Genomic DNA, 14,655 nt, shown 5'->3' on the forward strand with positions numbered 1-14,655 from the left:
CTCCAAGTTAACTTCTCTGTCAATTGCCAATTGAGGTTTTCTAACTCTTTGCAGCTATTGGTCCTATCCAGCAGAAAGTAACAACACTGTAAATCACATGCACCCCAATTTTAAAAAGACCTGTGGGCATCCCCTCTACAAATCTTGCTTCTCATAGTGCAAAGTGCCCCAAACTATCCAATCATCATCCACTTTTTAGCCAGATCCTTGGGTGATTTTTCTGCACAGTCTTAACTGAAGCAGTTCTTCAGTCTCTACATGCCAAAGCCACTTGAAAATTTTACTCACCTGTGTTAATACATACTCCAGAAAAGGAGCACCTTTTAAAGCCTAATGTACCTTCTCTCAAGACCCTCTCATCTGTTAATGGTTTGAATAAAGGTTCTAACTGCAGTTACTATAGAAAGCAGACATGGTACCTATAGAGAGAGAAAAAAAATACACTCTGGGAATTCCCTGGTGGTCCAATGGTTAGGAGTATGCTCTGACTGCCACGGGTCTGGGTTTAATCCCTAATCGGGGAGCTAAGAGCCTACATCCCATATATCAAACAGCACAAGGTATACTTTCTGTACACATCCTTCATAGATGCAAGTGTCTAAAAACAGGTACAGTCAAGTCCCTTGCAGAGTGTGAAATATAAAAATGTAAATCCACTTGAGTTGAAAAGGTTTCTGTTAATGTATTAAATCTGCACTGTTTTTAAAAGCTTTGTAAAACTATTCTAAAATGGTATCCATTAACTGTGTTTTTCACAAGTTATTCTTTTTACGTATGACAATGTCCATCTTCACAAGGGCACTTTTCATATATCGTGTAGAAACTATATTCCTTAAAATAAAGTCTATCAAAGATTAATAGTCCTAAGTCATTTATTTCCCCCATCTCGTCCCATGCCTTGCTGAAAAGTCAATCAATCAATGTAAGAATTCTGAGACACCCACTAAAAGAACTGTTCTGGCCATTTCTTCCACTATCATATATAGACTGTTTCTGAATTTGAAGGACTATCACTCTCAAGTATCTCTTGTAGACCTAATCCACTGCTAGATTATACAGTACCTGCTTTTCCATGATAAGAGTTTGTGGACCTTCATTTATCTATTTGATCATCAATTAAAAGTCAAGAAGGGAGATTTGATGTCTGATCTTATTTATTTGTTACTCTTGGAACATCTCATTTTTGACTGGACTCAGACTTAGAAGTAGAAGCTCTCAGAGAGGACAGTCTCCGTCTCTTGGCAATCTGTTCCTGCCGTTTTTCTTTGGCCTCCTAAACAAAAAACAAAGTGCGGTTAAAGCTTATCTGGATTAAAAACTGCAAATCCCATAATTCCTATTTTCCCCTGAGATTTACCTTCATTCTCTTGGCCAAAAGTTTAGCATATTCTGCAGCCTCTTCTTTGTTTTTCTTAGTGCGCTGTTTCTTCAGAGCGATACGCCGGCGTTTGTGTTGCAGAACTCGTGGAGTCACGAGACGCTGAATCTTGGGTGCTTTAGTCCTAGGCTTCTTACCTGAAAATTTAGATGATGACTCAATCACTTCAATACCCTTGCTCAACAGGACCCACATTTACATTTTTTAAAATGTCAGAGATTCAAACTTAGTAGCACATTTAATCCTCTAACAGCTCACTAAACCATACCAATAGTTTAGATATCAAGTTCAAGGTCATACATAAATTTATATTATTTAGTTGAACAGATGGAAGTCCTATCTTAATTTTTACCACTCACTTTGATATCCCTTCCATAATTACATTGTCTTGGTAGGGTATTATCATAAGACATGTGAGCATCATTTTAAAACAGTATTTAATTTGTCATGAAAACTTAAATAAAGCATTAACTGCATCACTATCCCACCCACCATGCTTTGAAGTCCCAATTGGTTCTCAAATTTCTATTTTCCAAGACAGGACCTGCTTATCTGCTTCTGAGGAGTAAAACCATCAACATTCATTAATTTCTTTCGCAATGCTGTGCTGCTTGTAGGAACTTAGTTCCCCAACCAGGATTTGAATCTAGGCCACCACAGTAAAAGCAGAGTCCTAACCACTGGACCACAAGCAAATTCCTAAGGTATCTTCATTGAGCCTGTCTGGATTATAAATCTGCTTCAGAGCAGGAGTCTTTTCAGATATAACGGTTTTAGTTTGTGGACCTCTGTGAGAGCAATAAATACTCCATATAAATACAGTCTAAGACTAAATGCTCAATTTTCCAGGTTCTGCTAAACGATAAAGGAGTTATAAAGAAACAAGAACCATCTTATAAATACTATGAACTAGCACTAATGTTATTTCCAGGAGTGCGACTACAATTACTTTTTAAAGTGTATGATCTTCATAAGGATAATTGTGTATTTATACAATATCTTCAGTACTCAACAGAACCTGGCACAGAGAAGGTTTCCAAATATTTGGAATGAGTGACCAATAAGCACTTAATACGTGCCAGGTATTAATTAGCTTATTTAAGCCCACAGTCCTGGACACCAATACCCCAATTTTTTCTGATTTGTCAGGAAAACTCAATCTGAAACTAACATGTTATTTATGATGATGTGTTATGTTGACTAATGAACAATATACCTGCTTAAAATATAAAACACCAAGTTTTCTTAAAAAAACTAAAAATTGAGTTTCCATATGACCCAACAATCTCACTCCACGGCATATATCCAGACACGATATATTATTATATCTATAAATATAAATTTATATAAATCTATATAAATTATCTTTCTGTAATTCAGAAAGATACATGCACCCCTGAGTTCACAGCAGCACTATTCCCAATGGCCAAGACAGGAAAACAACGTCCATGTCCACCAACAGATGAATGGACGTCATACATACATACAGTGAAACGGGAAGCTACAAAAAATGAGTGTCATCTGCAGCAACATGGATGAACCTAGATGACCACACCGTGTGAAGCCACAGTTAAGACAAATACCATATCACTTATATGTGGATTCTAAAATACAACACAAGCTCTACAAAACAGACTCACTGACACAGAGAACAGACTTGTGGTTGCCAAGAGAGGTTGGGTGTGGAGGGATGGATTTGGAGTTAGGGATTCTCAGATGCAAATTATTACACATGGAATAAAGTCCTACTCATATCATAGCACAGGGAACTATATTCAATAACCTGAGATAAATCATAACTGAGAAGATTTTACATATAACTGAATCACTTTGCTGTACAACAAAATTAACTTTAACAAAACATTTTTATAGTTAAGTCAACTATACTTCAACGTAATAGTTATATATATATAAAATGTTCCCTGGTATCTTGAATGGTTTTCTAATTCGCAAAGCTATCGCTATCCACATTCAGAAGTTAAAGCAACTTACGTTAATGAAAGCATCAGCTTAACTTTATCAACTTCAGCAAACAAAAAATTAGAACCACTGATATGTTAAGAAAGCCAAGTGTGTGACCGTGAGAGCATATTCAATCACAATCCCAGACTTTTCTCCTGACCCCAAAGTAATGAACTTAAAACATCTGAGAAGTTATCTTTCAATGAACTCTATACAATGACTCAAAAGCAAATTTCCAAGAAAAATTCTAACACTATAGGGCACTGGTTATAATGAGGATTAATTCCAATTGCATATCTTGACCCGTTCCCACACTAATTTCCTAAAAACGCATATTCTAGGTAAATAGTAGGCAGAGACTGGCTTCCAACATGCATACAGAGTGGTACAACTAATGACATTAAGAAAGCCTTATATTGCATAATCTTTCATACCTTCTTTGTTTAGGGGCTTTCGCACAACATACTGGCGGACATCATCTTCTTTAGAGAGATTGAAAAGTTTGCGAATTCTGCTAGCTCTTTTGGGACCCAGGCGACGAGGCACTGTAGTATCAGTGAGTCCAGGAATATCCTTCTCCCCTAAAAGAAAAAAGTGAACAGACATTTTTAATTCAACAACTTCTTAAAAACAAGAACCCTAATGTGTTCAAGCATTGCCAAAGCCAAGTCCACTTTCAAAGACAATCAGATTTAAGTCAGTGTTGACAAAAATAAACTCCAAAATAAAAGGCTCACCTTTTTTCACGATGACCAAGTTGAGAACACTCAGATTGGCATCCACAATGCAACCCCGTACAGATTTGCGCTTTCTCTCTCCAGTCCTCCTTGGTCTGTAACAGGAATGCCCCTTACTCAGTAGCAGGCGAACTCGGCCATGGGTCAAGACACCCTGCTTCATGGGGAAACCCTGCTTATCGTTCCCGCCACTGATTCGGACCACATAACCCTGCAAGAGAACACGATGACATATTTAAAACAGAGGATTGTGGCCTCTAAGAAGTACACCCTTAATTCTACTTAGTACCATTCATTAAGACCGATTTGACACTTTAAATAGTTTCCTCTAGTCACTAAATTTTGTCTGTACTTCCAGTTTCCCAAGTTAGATTAGCAAAATCTTTTCAATCAAGTCATATTTCTAGCCTATACTTTACCAGAGTTAACAACTCTTAGGGTAGAAAGAGTATGTTATGCAACAGAAGTATCAAGGAACCACAAATCAGAAACAACCCTTCTTGGCACTTTTGAAGATCCCTTTGGAGACCTTTAGCTCGCAGGTGAAGAACGATATATTTTCATTTGATCTACATAAACACAACCCTGCCGGGTGATAGCGCCACCTTATAAAGTGACATTTGGAACTAAAGTTGGGAAACAGAACCCGAGTGTGAACCCCATTACATTTATCAATTACCAATAGCGTTTACCACCTCTCTTAAACAGAGCTAACAATTCAACTCGACAGTCAACTTTTACCTTCCATTCTTCACCCAGAGCGTCAGCAGCAACTTCTGTGGCCATACGCTTCTCGTAGAAGGTACGAAGTTTTCGTTCATCGTCCACTTCAATGAGCTTCTGGCAGCCAGTGGCCGGGAAAGAGATGTTCAACTAAAAATAGTAAACGAGGGGGAAAAGAACTTTATGAAAGTCGCAGAACCACTAGAAAGATTATTTCATAGCAAAAAGCCTTTCCTGTCACCCCCACACAACAGAAAATTTGATTATATTCACTAAAGGACACGTGCAAGGAGCCACAAACACGGCACTAAAAATAGGACCCATCTTGCAAGGCTTGCGGAATGCCGCCACGGACAATTACGGCCCACAGTCGTTCACTCTCAGATCAAGGAGCCTGACCTACTTGCCGTCAGCCCGGCCGCCTCTGTCCTGCCTGGGAGTCAAGACGCCACCATGGCGCTCCCCGACCGGCGTAGCTCCAGCTGCAATCGCTCGCCATCCGCTCTCCGATGGAGATCCGGCCCCAGAAGAGCGACCCTTCTCCTGCCTCAGACCCTTCTCCATCCAGGGCCAGGATTTTGGAGCGCAACGACACATCGTGGGGCTTGATCCACATTCAACAAGCCTACCCGAACACCCGCCACTAGTTCCTACCTTCATTCTGAAGTGGCCGACAGCCTCCGAGGCGCCACGAAAAAGAGACCCAACTTCCGCTTAGCCCAGGTCACATAGGCTCTTCCAGTTCTCGCGAGATGTGCAGACGCCTGGGATAGTAGACGTAAGTATTGGTAGGCAGTACTTCCGGGGTGGGGCTAATCAGCGGTTGGGAGATAAGAGTCGGTGGGCGGTGCAAGCGAAGCGGCACAGGTTTAGTACGGGAGATTAGTCTTTCTACTTCTTGTTCCTTCCCGTACGATTCTGGGTTAGGGAGCATATCTGCTCGGTCCCGGACACTGCTTCTGATGATACCAAGGAAGGAGGCGGGATCAGAGTTCGACTGTCCTGCGCTCTCCTGTACCTCAGGCTCTATCCGAAGATTTCCAGTTTGAGAGCGTGCCCTGCCCTGGTTCCGGTCTTGAAAAATTGTGCTTTGTTTTTTCTTAAATACTTGATCATCCACTTGTCCTTTAACCGCTTTGCAGTCATCGTTCTGTCACGTGCGTGCGTGCTAAGTCCCTTGGGTCGTGTCCGACTCTTGCGACCCCATGGAATGAAGCCCTCCAGCCTCCTCTGTCCATGTGATTCTCTAGGAATACTGGAGTGGGTTGCCATGCCCTCCTCCAGGTGATCTCCCCGACCCAGGGATGGAACCCTCATTCCTTCTGTCTCCTGAATTGGCAGTCGGGTTCTTTACTACACTAGCGCCACCTGCAGTTATACCACAGAATGATGCATTCAGCCAGCCTGTCTTGCAAGCCGTTTAACGTAACCATAGTTACTCCGAGTCCTGGTGCCTGTTAAAGAGCCTCTCTGCTTTCTGCCTTTTCCCTGCTATCTTTTTAAAACGCGAAGTTCTGTCACTCCATTGCTGGAGAAGGACAATTTATTTCCCACTGCAATTAAATACTTTCCAAACTTCTTAACCTACTTTCATATATTTTCCACAGTCCAAAGTTCAGCTATTGCCATTTGTTAATGCCATGCAAGGCGGAGAAGGAAATGGCAACCCACTCCAGTATTCTTGCCTGGAGAATCCCAGGGACGGAAGCCTGGTGGGCTGCCGTTTATGGGGTCAAACCGAGTCGGACACGACTGACGTGACTTAGCAGCACCAGCAGTCCTTGCCAAAAGAAGCCTTTGCTGACCACACAACCAGAAATTGTATTCCTCTCCTCGAGTGTAGCATTATTTTCCTTTATTTAATCATGATACATAAATGGTTTGCTTATGGTCTATCTGCATACTAGATGGTAAATCAGGCTAGGTCTCATAACTTCACTATGGTATACTCAGGAAGCAGTAAAATGCATGACAATAAGTAAGGCTCAATAATATGTGATCATAACCCTAGTTTTGATATGTATTAGTCTTTCAGAGTGTGGTAGTATGGAGCCAGCCAGCAGAGGAAGAATGAGTTGAGTGTATTACAGTAAATTTTGAATCAGCAATAATTCAGCTCTTAATGGAACAGAAAGATGTGGAGAAAACACGGTGCATTTGATAGTCCTCCAGAACATTGTTGGGAGAATGAGAATCTGATGATCTAACTTTGAAACCCACAGTACTCTGAAGAATGGAACACTTACTATCTATTACATATTTACTCCATATTTTTTTCCTCAAGAAAAAAAACCCCTGCGTTTAAAATAAATGTTTACTTTCCAAGATTATCACATCCATCTTCTGCTTCAGTATCACAAAGTTTTGAGTTTAGGTCTGCTTCACATTCAAAGCTGAAAGATTCTACTAAACCCTATTTGTGTGGTAAGTCACTTAATTGTGTCCAACTCTTTGCAACCTTGTGGACTGTAGCCCATCAGGCTCCTCTGTCCATGGGATTCTCCAGGCAAAAATACTGGAGTGGATTGTCATGCCCAACTCCAGGAGATCTTCTTGACCCAGGGATTGAACCCGCCACTCGTATCTCCTGCATTGGCAGTTAGGTTCTTTACCACTAGCGCCACCTGGGAGGCCCAAATCCTGTTTGATCATCTGATATTAATGTGACAAATGTGCCCAAATGATGCATTTCAATTCAGTATATGTAGATTTTGTTGTTAAGGTGAAATTGACGTAGCATAAAACCATTCATTTTTATGTGAACAGTTCAGTGGCGTTTAGCTCTCACAGTGTTGTACAGTCAGCACCTCTATCTGGTGCCAAGACAGTTTCATCTCCCCAGAAGGAAACCTTGTGTCCATTAAGCAATTGCTCTCCATTCCCCTCTTCCACCAGCCCCTGGTAGCCATAATCTGTGTGCTGTCTATATGGATTTACTTAAACTGTATATTTCATATAAATGAATTTATGCAGTATGTGATCTCTGTGTCTGCCTTCTAATTTTTTTTTACAGTCATCCACATTGTAGTGTGTATCTGTTTTTTAATTCCTTTTAATGATTGAATAATATCACTTTGTACATGTAGGTCACAATTTATTTATCCATTCATCCACCGATAGACATTTGGGCTGTTGCCAACTTTTTTTTTTTTAAGTTTGTTTTTGGCTGCATTGAGTCTTCATTGCTGTGCTTTCTCCAGTTATGGCAAATGAGGGCCACTCTCTAGTTGCAGCCTCTCAGCGTGGTGGCTTCTCCTGTTGTGGAGCATGAGCTCCAGGGTAGGTGGGCTTCAGTAGTTGTGACGCAGGGGCTTAGTTTCCCCACAGCATATGAAGTCTTCCTGGACCAGGGATCAAACCCGTGTCCCCTGTGTTGGCAGGCAGATTCTTAACCACTGGACCACCAGGAAAGAGGTGGTGATTGCACAACACTGTGAGAGCTAAATGCCACTGAACTATTCACATAAAAATGAATGGTTTTATGCTATGTCAATTTCACCTTAACAACAAAAATCACATACACTGAATTTAAATGCATCATTTGGGCACACTTTTTACATTAATATCAGATGATCAAACAGGATTTTGGCCTCCCAGGTGGCGCTAGAAGTCCTGTTTCCAACTTGTGACTGTTGTAAATAGTGCTGGTATGTTGAGTACCTATTTTTAGTCCTTTGGGGTATATAGGAGGAATTGCTGGGTCATGTGGTAAATCTGTGCCTCCTAGGAGAACTGCTAAACTGTTCAGTTTCATTTTCATTCTCAGAAATGTATGCATTTGTTATTTTGTTACTTTATCTCTCCTTTTAAATTATAGTCATCCTAGTGGGTGTGAAGTGGTACCTCAATGTAGTCTTGATTTTCATTTCCCTAATGACTAATGAGCATCTTGGCCATTTGTATATTTTCTGTAGAGAAATGTTTATTCAAGCCCTTTGCCCTTTTTTTTAAGCTCTATTTTTATTGAAGTAGTAGTAGTGAGTTAATAAAAGGCAAACAGTAAAATCCAGGACTATTCCTCAGGTTTTTTTCTTTTTTTTTTTTTTTTTTTTTTTCTTTTCTAATGCATTTTTTATTGTGGTAAAAGACATGAAATTTACTGTCTTAACAATTTTTAAGTATTAAGTTCAGTAGGGTTAAATATATTCATGTTGTAAAACTATCTCCAGAACTATTTCTTCTTGAAAAACTAGAACTCTGGACTCATAAAGCAGCCCCCTTTTCCCCCTCTCCTCATCCCTGGTAACCACCAGTCTTAGGTATCTATGAATTTGACTACTTTAGGTAATTGATACAATTGGAATCATACAGTACATGTCTTCTTGTGGCTGGTTTATTTGACTAAACACAATGTCCTCAAGGTTCATCCATATTGTAGCGTGTGATAAGATTTCCTTCCTTTTTAAGACTGAAAAATATTTCATTGTATTTATATACCACATTTTATTTATCCATTGTCTGTTGGTGAACATTTGGATTGTTTCCACTTCTTAGCTGTTGTGAATTCTGGTATTAACATAGACATGCATATGTCTCTTGGAGACCCTGTTTTCAGTTTCTTTCGATATATATCTAGAAGTGAGATTGCTGGATTATATGGTAATTCAATTTTTAATTTTTTTACTTTCTACTAATTCCTATAGAAGTTGCACCAGTTCATAATCCCACAAGGGCTTCTTTTTGTATATTTGAATTGGCTTGTTTTCTTATTGAATTGTAAAATTTCTTTATATATTCTGAATGCTATACCCTTATTAGATATATAATATGCAAATATTTTTTCCCATTTTATAGGTATATTTCCACTTTCTTGATAAAGTCCATTGATATACAATGGTTTTAAATTTTGATATAGTCCAGTTATCTAATTTGTCTGTTGTTGATTGTGCTTACATTCTCATATCTGAGACAAATCCATTGCCAAATCCAAAATCCCTATATTCTTCTCCAATAATTTTATGGTTTGAGTTCTTGTATTTAGGTTGTTGATCCATTTTGAGTTATTTTGTTGATATGGTTTGTAGTTGGGAACACAACTCCATTCTTTGCACATAGACATCCAGTTGTCTTACCACCATTTGCTGAAGAGGATATCCTTTCCCTCCTTGGCACTTCTGTTGAAAATCAATTTGCCATAGATGTACAAGTTCATTTCTGGCCTCTCAAGTCTGTTCCATTGATTTATACATATCTCTCTTTATGCCAATACCACACTGTCTTGATGTGTAGCTTTGCAGTAGGTTTCAAAATCAGGAACTGGAGTCCTTGACTTTTTTGGGTTTTTGTTTTTTTTTTTTAGTTCTTTGGGATCCCTTATGAATTTTATACTCCTATATGCAATGGATGCTCTTGGAATTTTGATAGGGATTGCATTTAACCCATAGATCATTTTGGGGAGTATTGCCATTTTTATGACATTGTCTTTCACCTCATGAACATGATGTGTCTCTCCATGTATTTAGGTCATCTTTAATTTTTTTCAGTACTGTTTTGTGGATTTCAGTATGTAAGTCTTTTCCCTGCTTGACTAAGTTTATTCCTAGGTATTTTGTTCTTGTGGATAACATATGATATATATTATACATATATGTATATATACACGCATATACTATTTTTTCTAAGCCGTTTGAAATTCAGAATTATTTCACTTCTGAATACTTAGGGGTATATTCTAAGAACACAGCTATTTTGCTACATAGCCTCAATATTGTTATCCCATCTAAAACTTATTTATTTATTTAAAAACTTATTATTATTTACATAATACTTTCTACTATACAGCCTATATTTAAATTTTACTGATTATCCACAAATCTCTTTAGTTTTTCCCTCAAACCTATTAGCTCGAGGGCCTGGCCCCACCCATCAGCAGGTGGGTACCAGCCCCAGGATCCCCTGGGCTATGTAACCAGCAGACATGCATTAGGACCTAGTAGCTAATCAGACTGTTGGCCTGCCCCACCTACCAACATATCCAAACAAAAGAACAAGACAAAACTCCAGAAGAAGAATTAAACAAAGTGGTAATAGGTGGTTTACCTGATAGTAATGACCATAAAGATTCTCAATGAACTTCGGAAAAGACTGGATGAACACAGTGAGAAATTTAATGAGTAAAAATATATAAAGAAGAACCAAGCAGAGCCAAGGAATACAATAATGGAAATAAAAAATACATTAGAAAGGATCAATAAATCAATTCATACTATACAAGGCAATCTACAAATTTAATGCAGTTTCTATCAAAATGCCAAAGTCAGTGAATTCCTTGGCAATCCACTGGTTAGAACTCCATGCTCTCACTGCCTGGGGCCTAGGTTCAATCCCTGATCAGGAAACTAAGACCCCACAATTTGGCACTGAAACCCAATTTCTTTTAAAAAGTCATTTTTCACAAAACTAAAACATATAATTCTAAAATTTGTATGAAAACATAAAAGACTCCAAATGGTCAAAACAAAACTGGAGGCATCATGCTCCCTGATTTTAAAATATAATGAAGTTACAGTAATCAAAACAGTATGTTACTGGCATAGAAACAGACATATGGATCAATGGGACAGAATAGTGTAGGGAGAACAAACGGAATGTAGAAAGAGTAAACATAACGCCATGATAGGAGGCAGAAGCAGGAAGACCAGGCCCTCACCCTGGCAACTAAGGCGACTATCAGGTCACCAAGACACAACCAGTCAGAGACTATCAGGCCACCCAGATACAGCCAATCAGAACTTGTTACGGAAAGATCCCGCGCGCGCGAATGTCTGACCAATGAAAAGACCCCCGCGAACATGTAACCAATCCGCTTCGCTAAATGACCCCTGCTTATGTTTGAAATTGGATGTTCTATAAATATGGGTAGAAAACCGGGCTCGGGGCTCTCAGCCTGTGCTCCACTGCGTTGGACACAGCGGGGGCCCTAGCTCGAGCTAGCAATAAACTTCCTTCTTGCGTTTTGCATTGTCTCTTGGTAGCTTTCTCTCTTCCCGCTCGGGGATTCGGACATCGGGCATAACAAATAGAGGGCCCAGAAATAAACCCACACTTACATGGTCAATCTATGACAAAGGAGGCAAGAATATGAAATGGGAAAAATAGTGTTGGGAAAACAGGACAGCTACGTGCAAAAGAAACTGGACTGCTTTCTCACACCATAGACAAAAACAAACTCAAAATGAATTAAAACAACACAATATTGTAAAGTAATTAGCCTCCAATTAAAATAAATAAATTAAAAAAATATCCTACATTCTGCAATTAAGATCTGGCACAGACAAAACGAAAAACAAAACAAAACAATAGAAGTAATTCTTAGCAGTCTAGTCCACAGGCTAGAGTAGTTTGTCTCTTGTAACTGAACCCTGACTGAATATAACCATTTTAGCCCTTCAGTCTTTCAAGTTGTCATCTTTCAAAGCAAGTAAAGTACCCAAAGTTAAAGGCTTCAAGCTAACTCATAAGGTCCACAATCTGGTAAAATTTTAGGTAAGGCAAATAACTTTATGCTGTTTCCTTTAATTTCCTGGTAAATTAATTAAGAAGGATATGGTTTTATCTGCTCTTCTTAATAAATGTATATACCTTCTTATTAAATTTATATACCATTAAAAAAAAAAACTTAAGTACAAGATCGGAAACCTCTTAGAAAAGAAAAAACAAAGGCAGTACGCTCTTTGATATTGGCCTTACTAATATTTTTTTTTTGATGTGTCTACTCAGGCAAGGGAAACAAAAGTAAAAATAAATATTGCACCAAACTAAAAAAACTTTTGTGCAGTGAAGGAAGCTATCAACAAAGTGGAAAGTCTGTCTATGAATGGGAGAAGATATTTGCAAACAATATATCCCATAATAGGTTAATATCCAAAATATACAAAGAACTTGTTTACTCAAAAAAAAAAAAAAAGGATGAAAAATGGCCAGATGACATGAATAGACATTTTTCCAGAGAAGTCATATAAGTGGTCAACAGGCAAAGGGAAAGATACTCAGCATCACTAATCACCAAGGAAATGCAAATTCCAAGAGATGATGAGATGATGAGGATGATAAGATATGTCATCCTTCATAAAAGGAATATTCAAAATAACATCAGCAAGATGGCTGAATACTTTCTTGCTCCTACCCCTCTCATCAAAGACAATAATTCAGTATCCATCAGGGAGAAAAGTGCCTTTGTGGCAGCTTTGGGACCTGAGTTGATTGTGAAACCTTAGTCCAGTCCCAGACCAGGGAGAGAGATTTTGTGAAGGCAGTCCTGAATCCAGGGTGCTGACTTCACTGGTCACAGCCTTGAAACAGCTCCATAGCTGAGGACTCAGCTACAGCACCATTTGGCTTTGGTTCTGTCACCGGCACTGTTCAGTAAGGGACCCAGAAGGTGTCCCGCCTACCCGTGCATTTGACCACAGGTACTCGGACCTCAGTCTTGCTGTAGATTCTGAAGTGGCTTATGAACAGGGTCTAGCCAGTCTTGCCTGTGATCTGGGAATCCTTGCATATATCCCTCCTAACTCAGTCAAACTGTAGATTTTAAAATAACTTTTAACTGGGATTCAGTCTATCGTAGTCACAGTTAGCAAACGGCCCTGCTGATGGAAGGGCCCAGCAGCAGACGCTCTAAACCCTAAAATGGCCCTATACTTGGTTCCAGCCCCTCTGATCGTGGCTGTGAAGCAGTCCAGCCCACCCAGGGACTTGGTGGGAGACCCTCCAATCCACACCTCCAGACCCAGGTCTGCAGACCTTACTCTTATCTGTGAAACCTGAAATAACCATGAGCCTCGGTTTCACCCCTTCTCAGCCACAGTCCAGAATCAGTCCTGCCTGTCCAGGGATTCATCCAATTACCAGGTCCTCCCAGGGACCTGGTGGGAACTACCTCCATGTACCTGCTAATAGGCTGCTGCCTGAGGACCCAGCTGTGGAAACTGAAGCAGATCCTTCTCCCAACACCAGAATATTGAATGAAGTACTAGAGGTAGTCCCATACCAGACACACCAGATCAGACAGAATCTACACCTGCCCAAACCTCTGGTAACATCCCTGCCAGCTAGGGAGTCTGCCCACTCCCACAGACCCAGCAACATCACATAACTGGCTCTCATCCAGCAAGACTGCGATTCTGAAAGTAACCCATCATCCCAGGGAACTGACAGGACCTCTCAGAGATATCTGCACCCCTGTGTTCATTGCAGCATTATTCACAATAATCAAGACATGAAGACAACCCAAGTGTCCACTAACAGATGAATGAATAAAGAAAATATGGGGAATTCCCTGATGGTCCAGGTCTTAGGACTTGGCACTCTCACTGCAGGGTCCCCGGGTTCGATCCCAGCTAGGGGAACTGCTGCTGCTGCTAAGTCACTTCAGTTGTGTCCAACTCTGTGCGACCTCATAGATGGCAGCCAACGAGGCTCCCCCATCCCTGGGATTCTCCAGGCAAGAACACTGGAGTGGGTTGCCATTTCCTTCTCCAATGTATGAAAGTGAAAAGTGAAAGTGAAGATGCTCAGTCGTGTCCGACTCTTAGTGACCCATGGACTGCAGTCCACCAAGCTCCTCCATCCATGGGATTTTCCAGGCAAGAAGACTGGAGTGGGTTGCCAGTGCCTTCTCCAGCTAGGGCAACTAATATCCTACAAAAAAAAGAAAAAGAAAATTTGGTATCTATCTATCTGTAATGGAATAGTATTCATCCATTTTTTAAAAACTGCTAATTGCAATAACAGGGACAACTTTTGATGGCATTATGCTGAGGGAAATAAATCAGATAGAAGGCAAAATACTATATGGCCTCACTGATTTGTGGAATCTAAAAATAAAAAAAGCAGAACTCATAGAAATAGGGT

At 39.9% G+C, this 14,655-nt stretch overlaps 1 protein-coding gene across 1 annotated transcript; it reads right to left on the reverse strand.

The window, feature by feature from the left end:
* Positions 1-854: 854 nt before the first annotated feature.
* Positions 855-5,560, reverse strand: RPS6 (ribosomal protein S6). The gene is made up of 6 exons (XM_020904077.2): positions 5,455-5,560; positions 4,819-4,950; positions 4,078-4,288; positions 3,775-3,921; positions 1,358-1,515; positions 855-1,273 (listed from the first exon to the last, which is right to left on the reverse strand). Exons 1-6 carry the CDS (start codon positions 5,458-5,460, stop codon positions 1,178-1,180), a joined length of 750 nt encoding a protein of 249 aa, XP_020759736.1. The 5' UTR covers positions 5,461-5,560; the 3' UTR covers positions 855-1,177.
* Between the last annotated feature and the right edge of the window lie 9,095 nt (positions 5,561-14,655).

Source organism: Odocoileus virginianus, chromosome 18, assembly GCF_023699985.2.
Source record: "Odocoileus virginianus isolate 20LAN1187 ecotype Illinois chromosome 18, Ovbor_1.2, whole genome shotgun sequence".
NCBI lineage: Eukaryota > Metazoa > Chordata > Mammalia > Artiodactyla > Cervidae > Odocoileus > Odocoileus virginianus.

Coding starts and splice junctions, on each gene's coding strand:
- RPS6 (XM_020904077.2), bottom strand. Junction 4,289..4,818: donor CTCTGGGTGAAGAATGGAAG/GTAAAAGTTGAC, acceptor GTTCTCTTGCAG/GGTTATGTGGTCCGAATCAG. Junction 1,274..1,357: donor TTTTGGCCAAGAGAATGAAG/GTAAATCTCAGG, acceptor TTTTTTGTTTAG/GAGGCCAAAGAAAAACGGCA.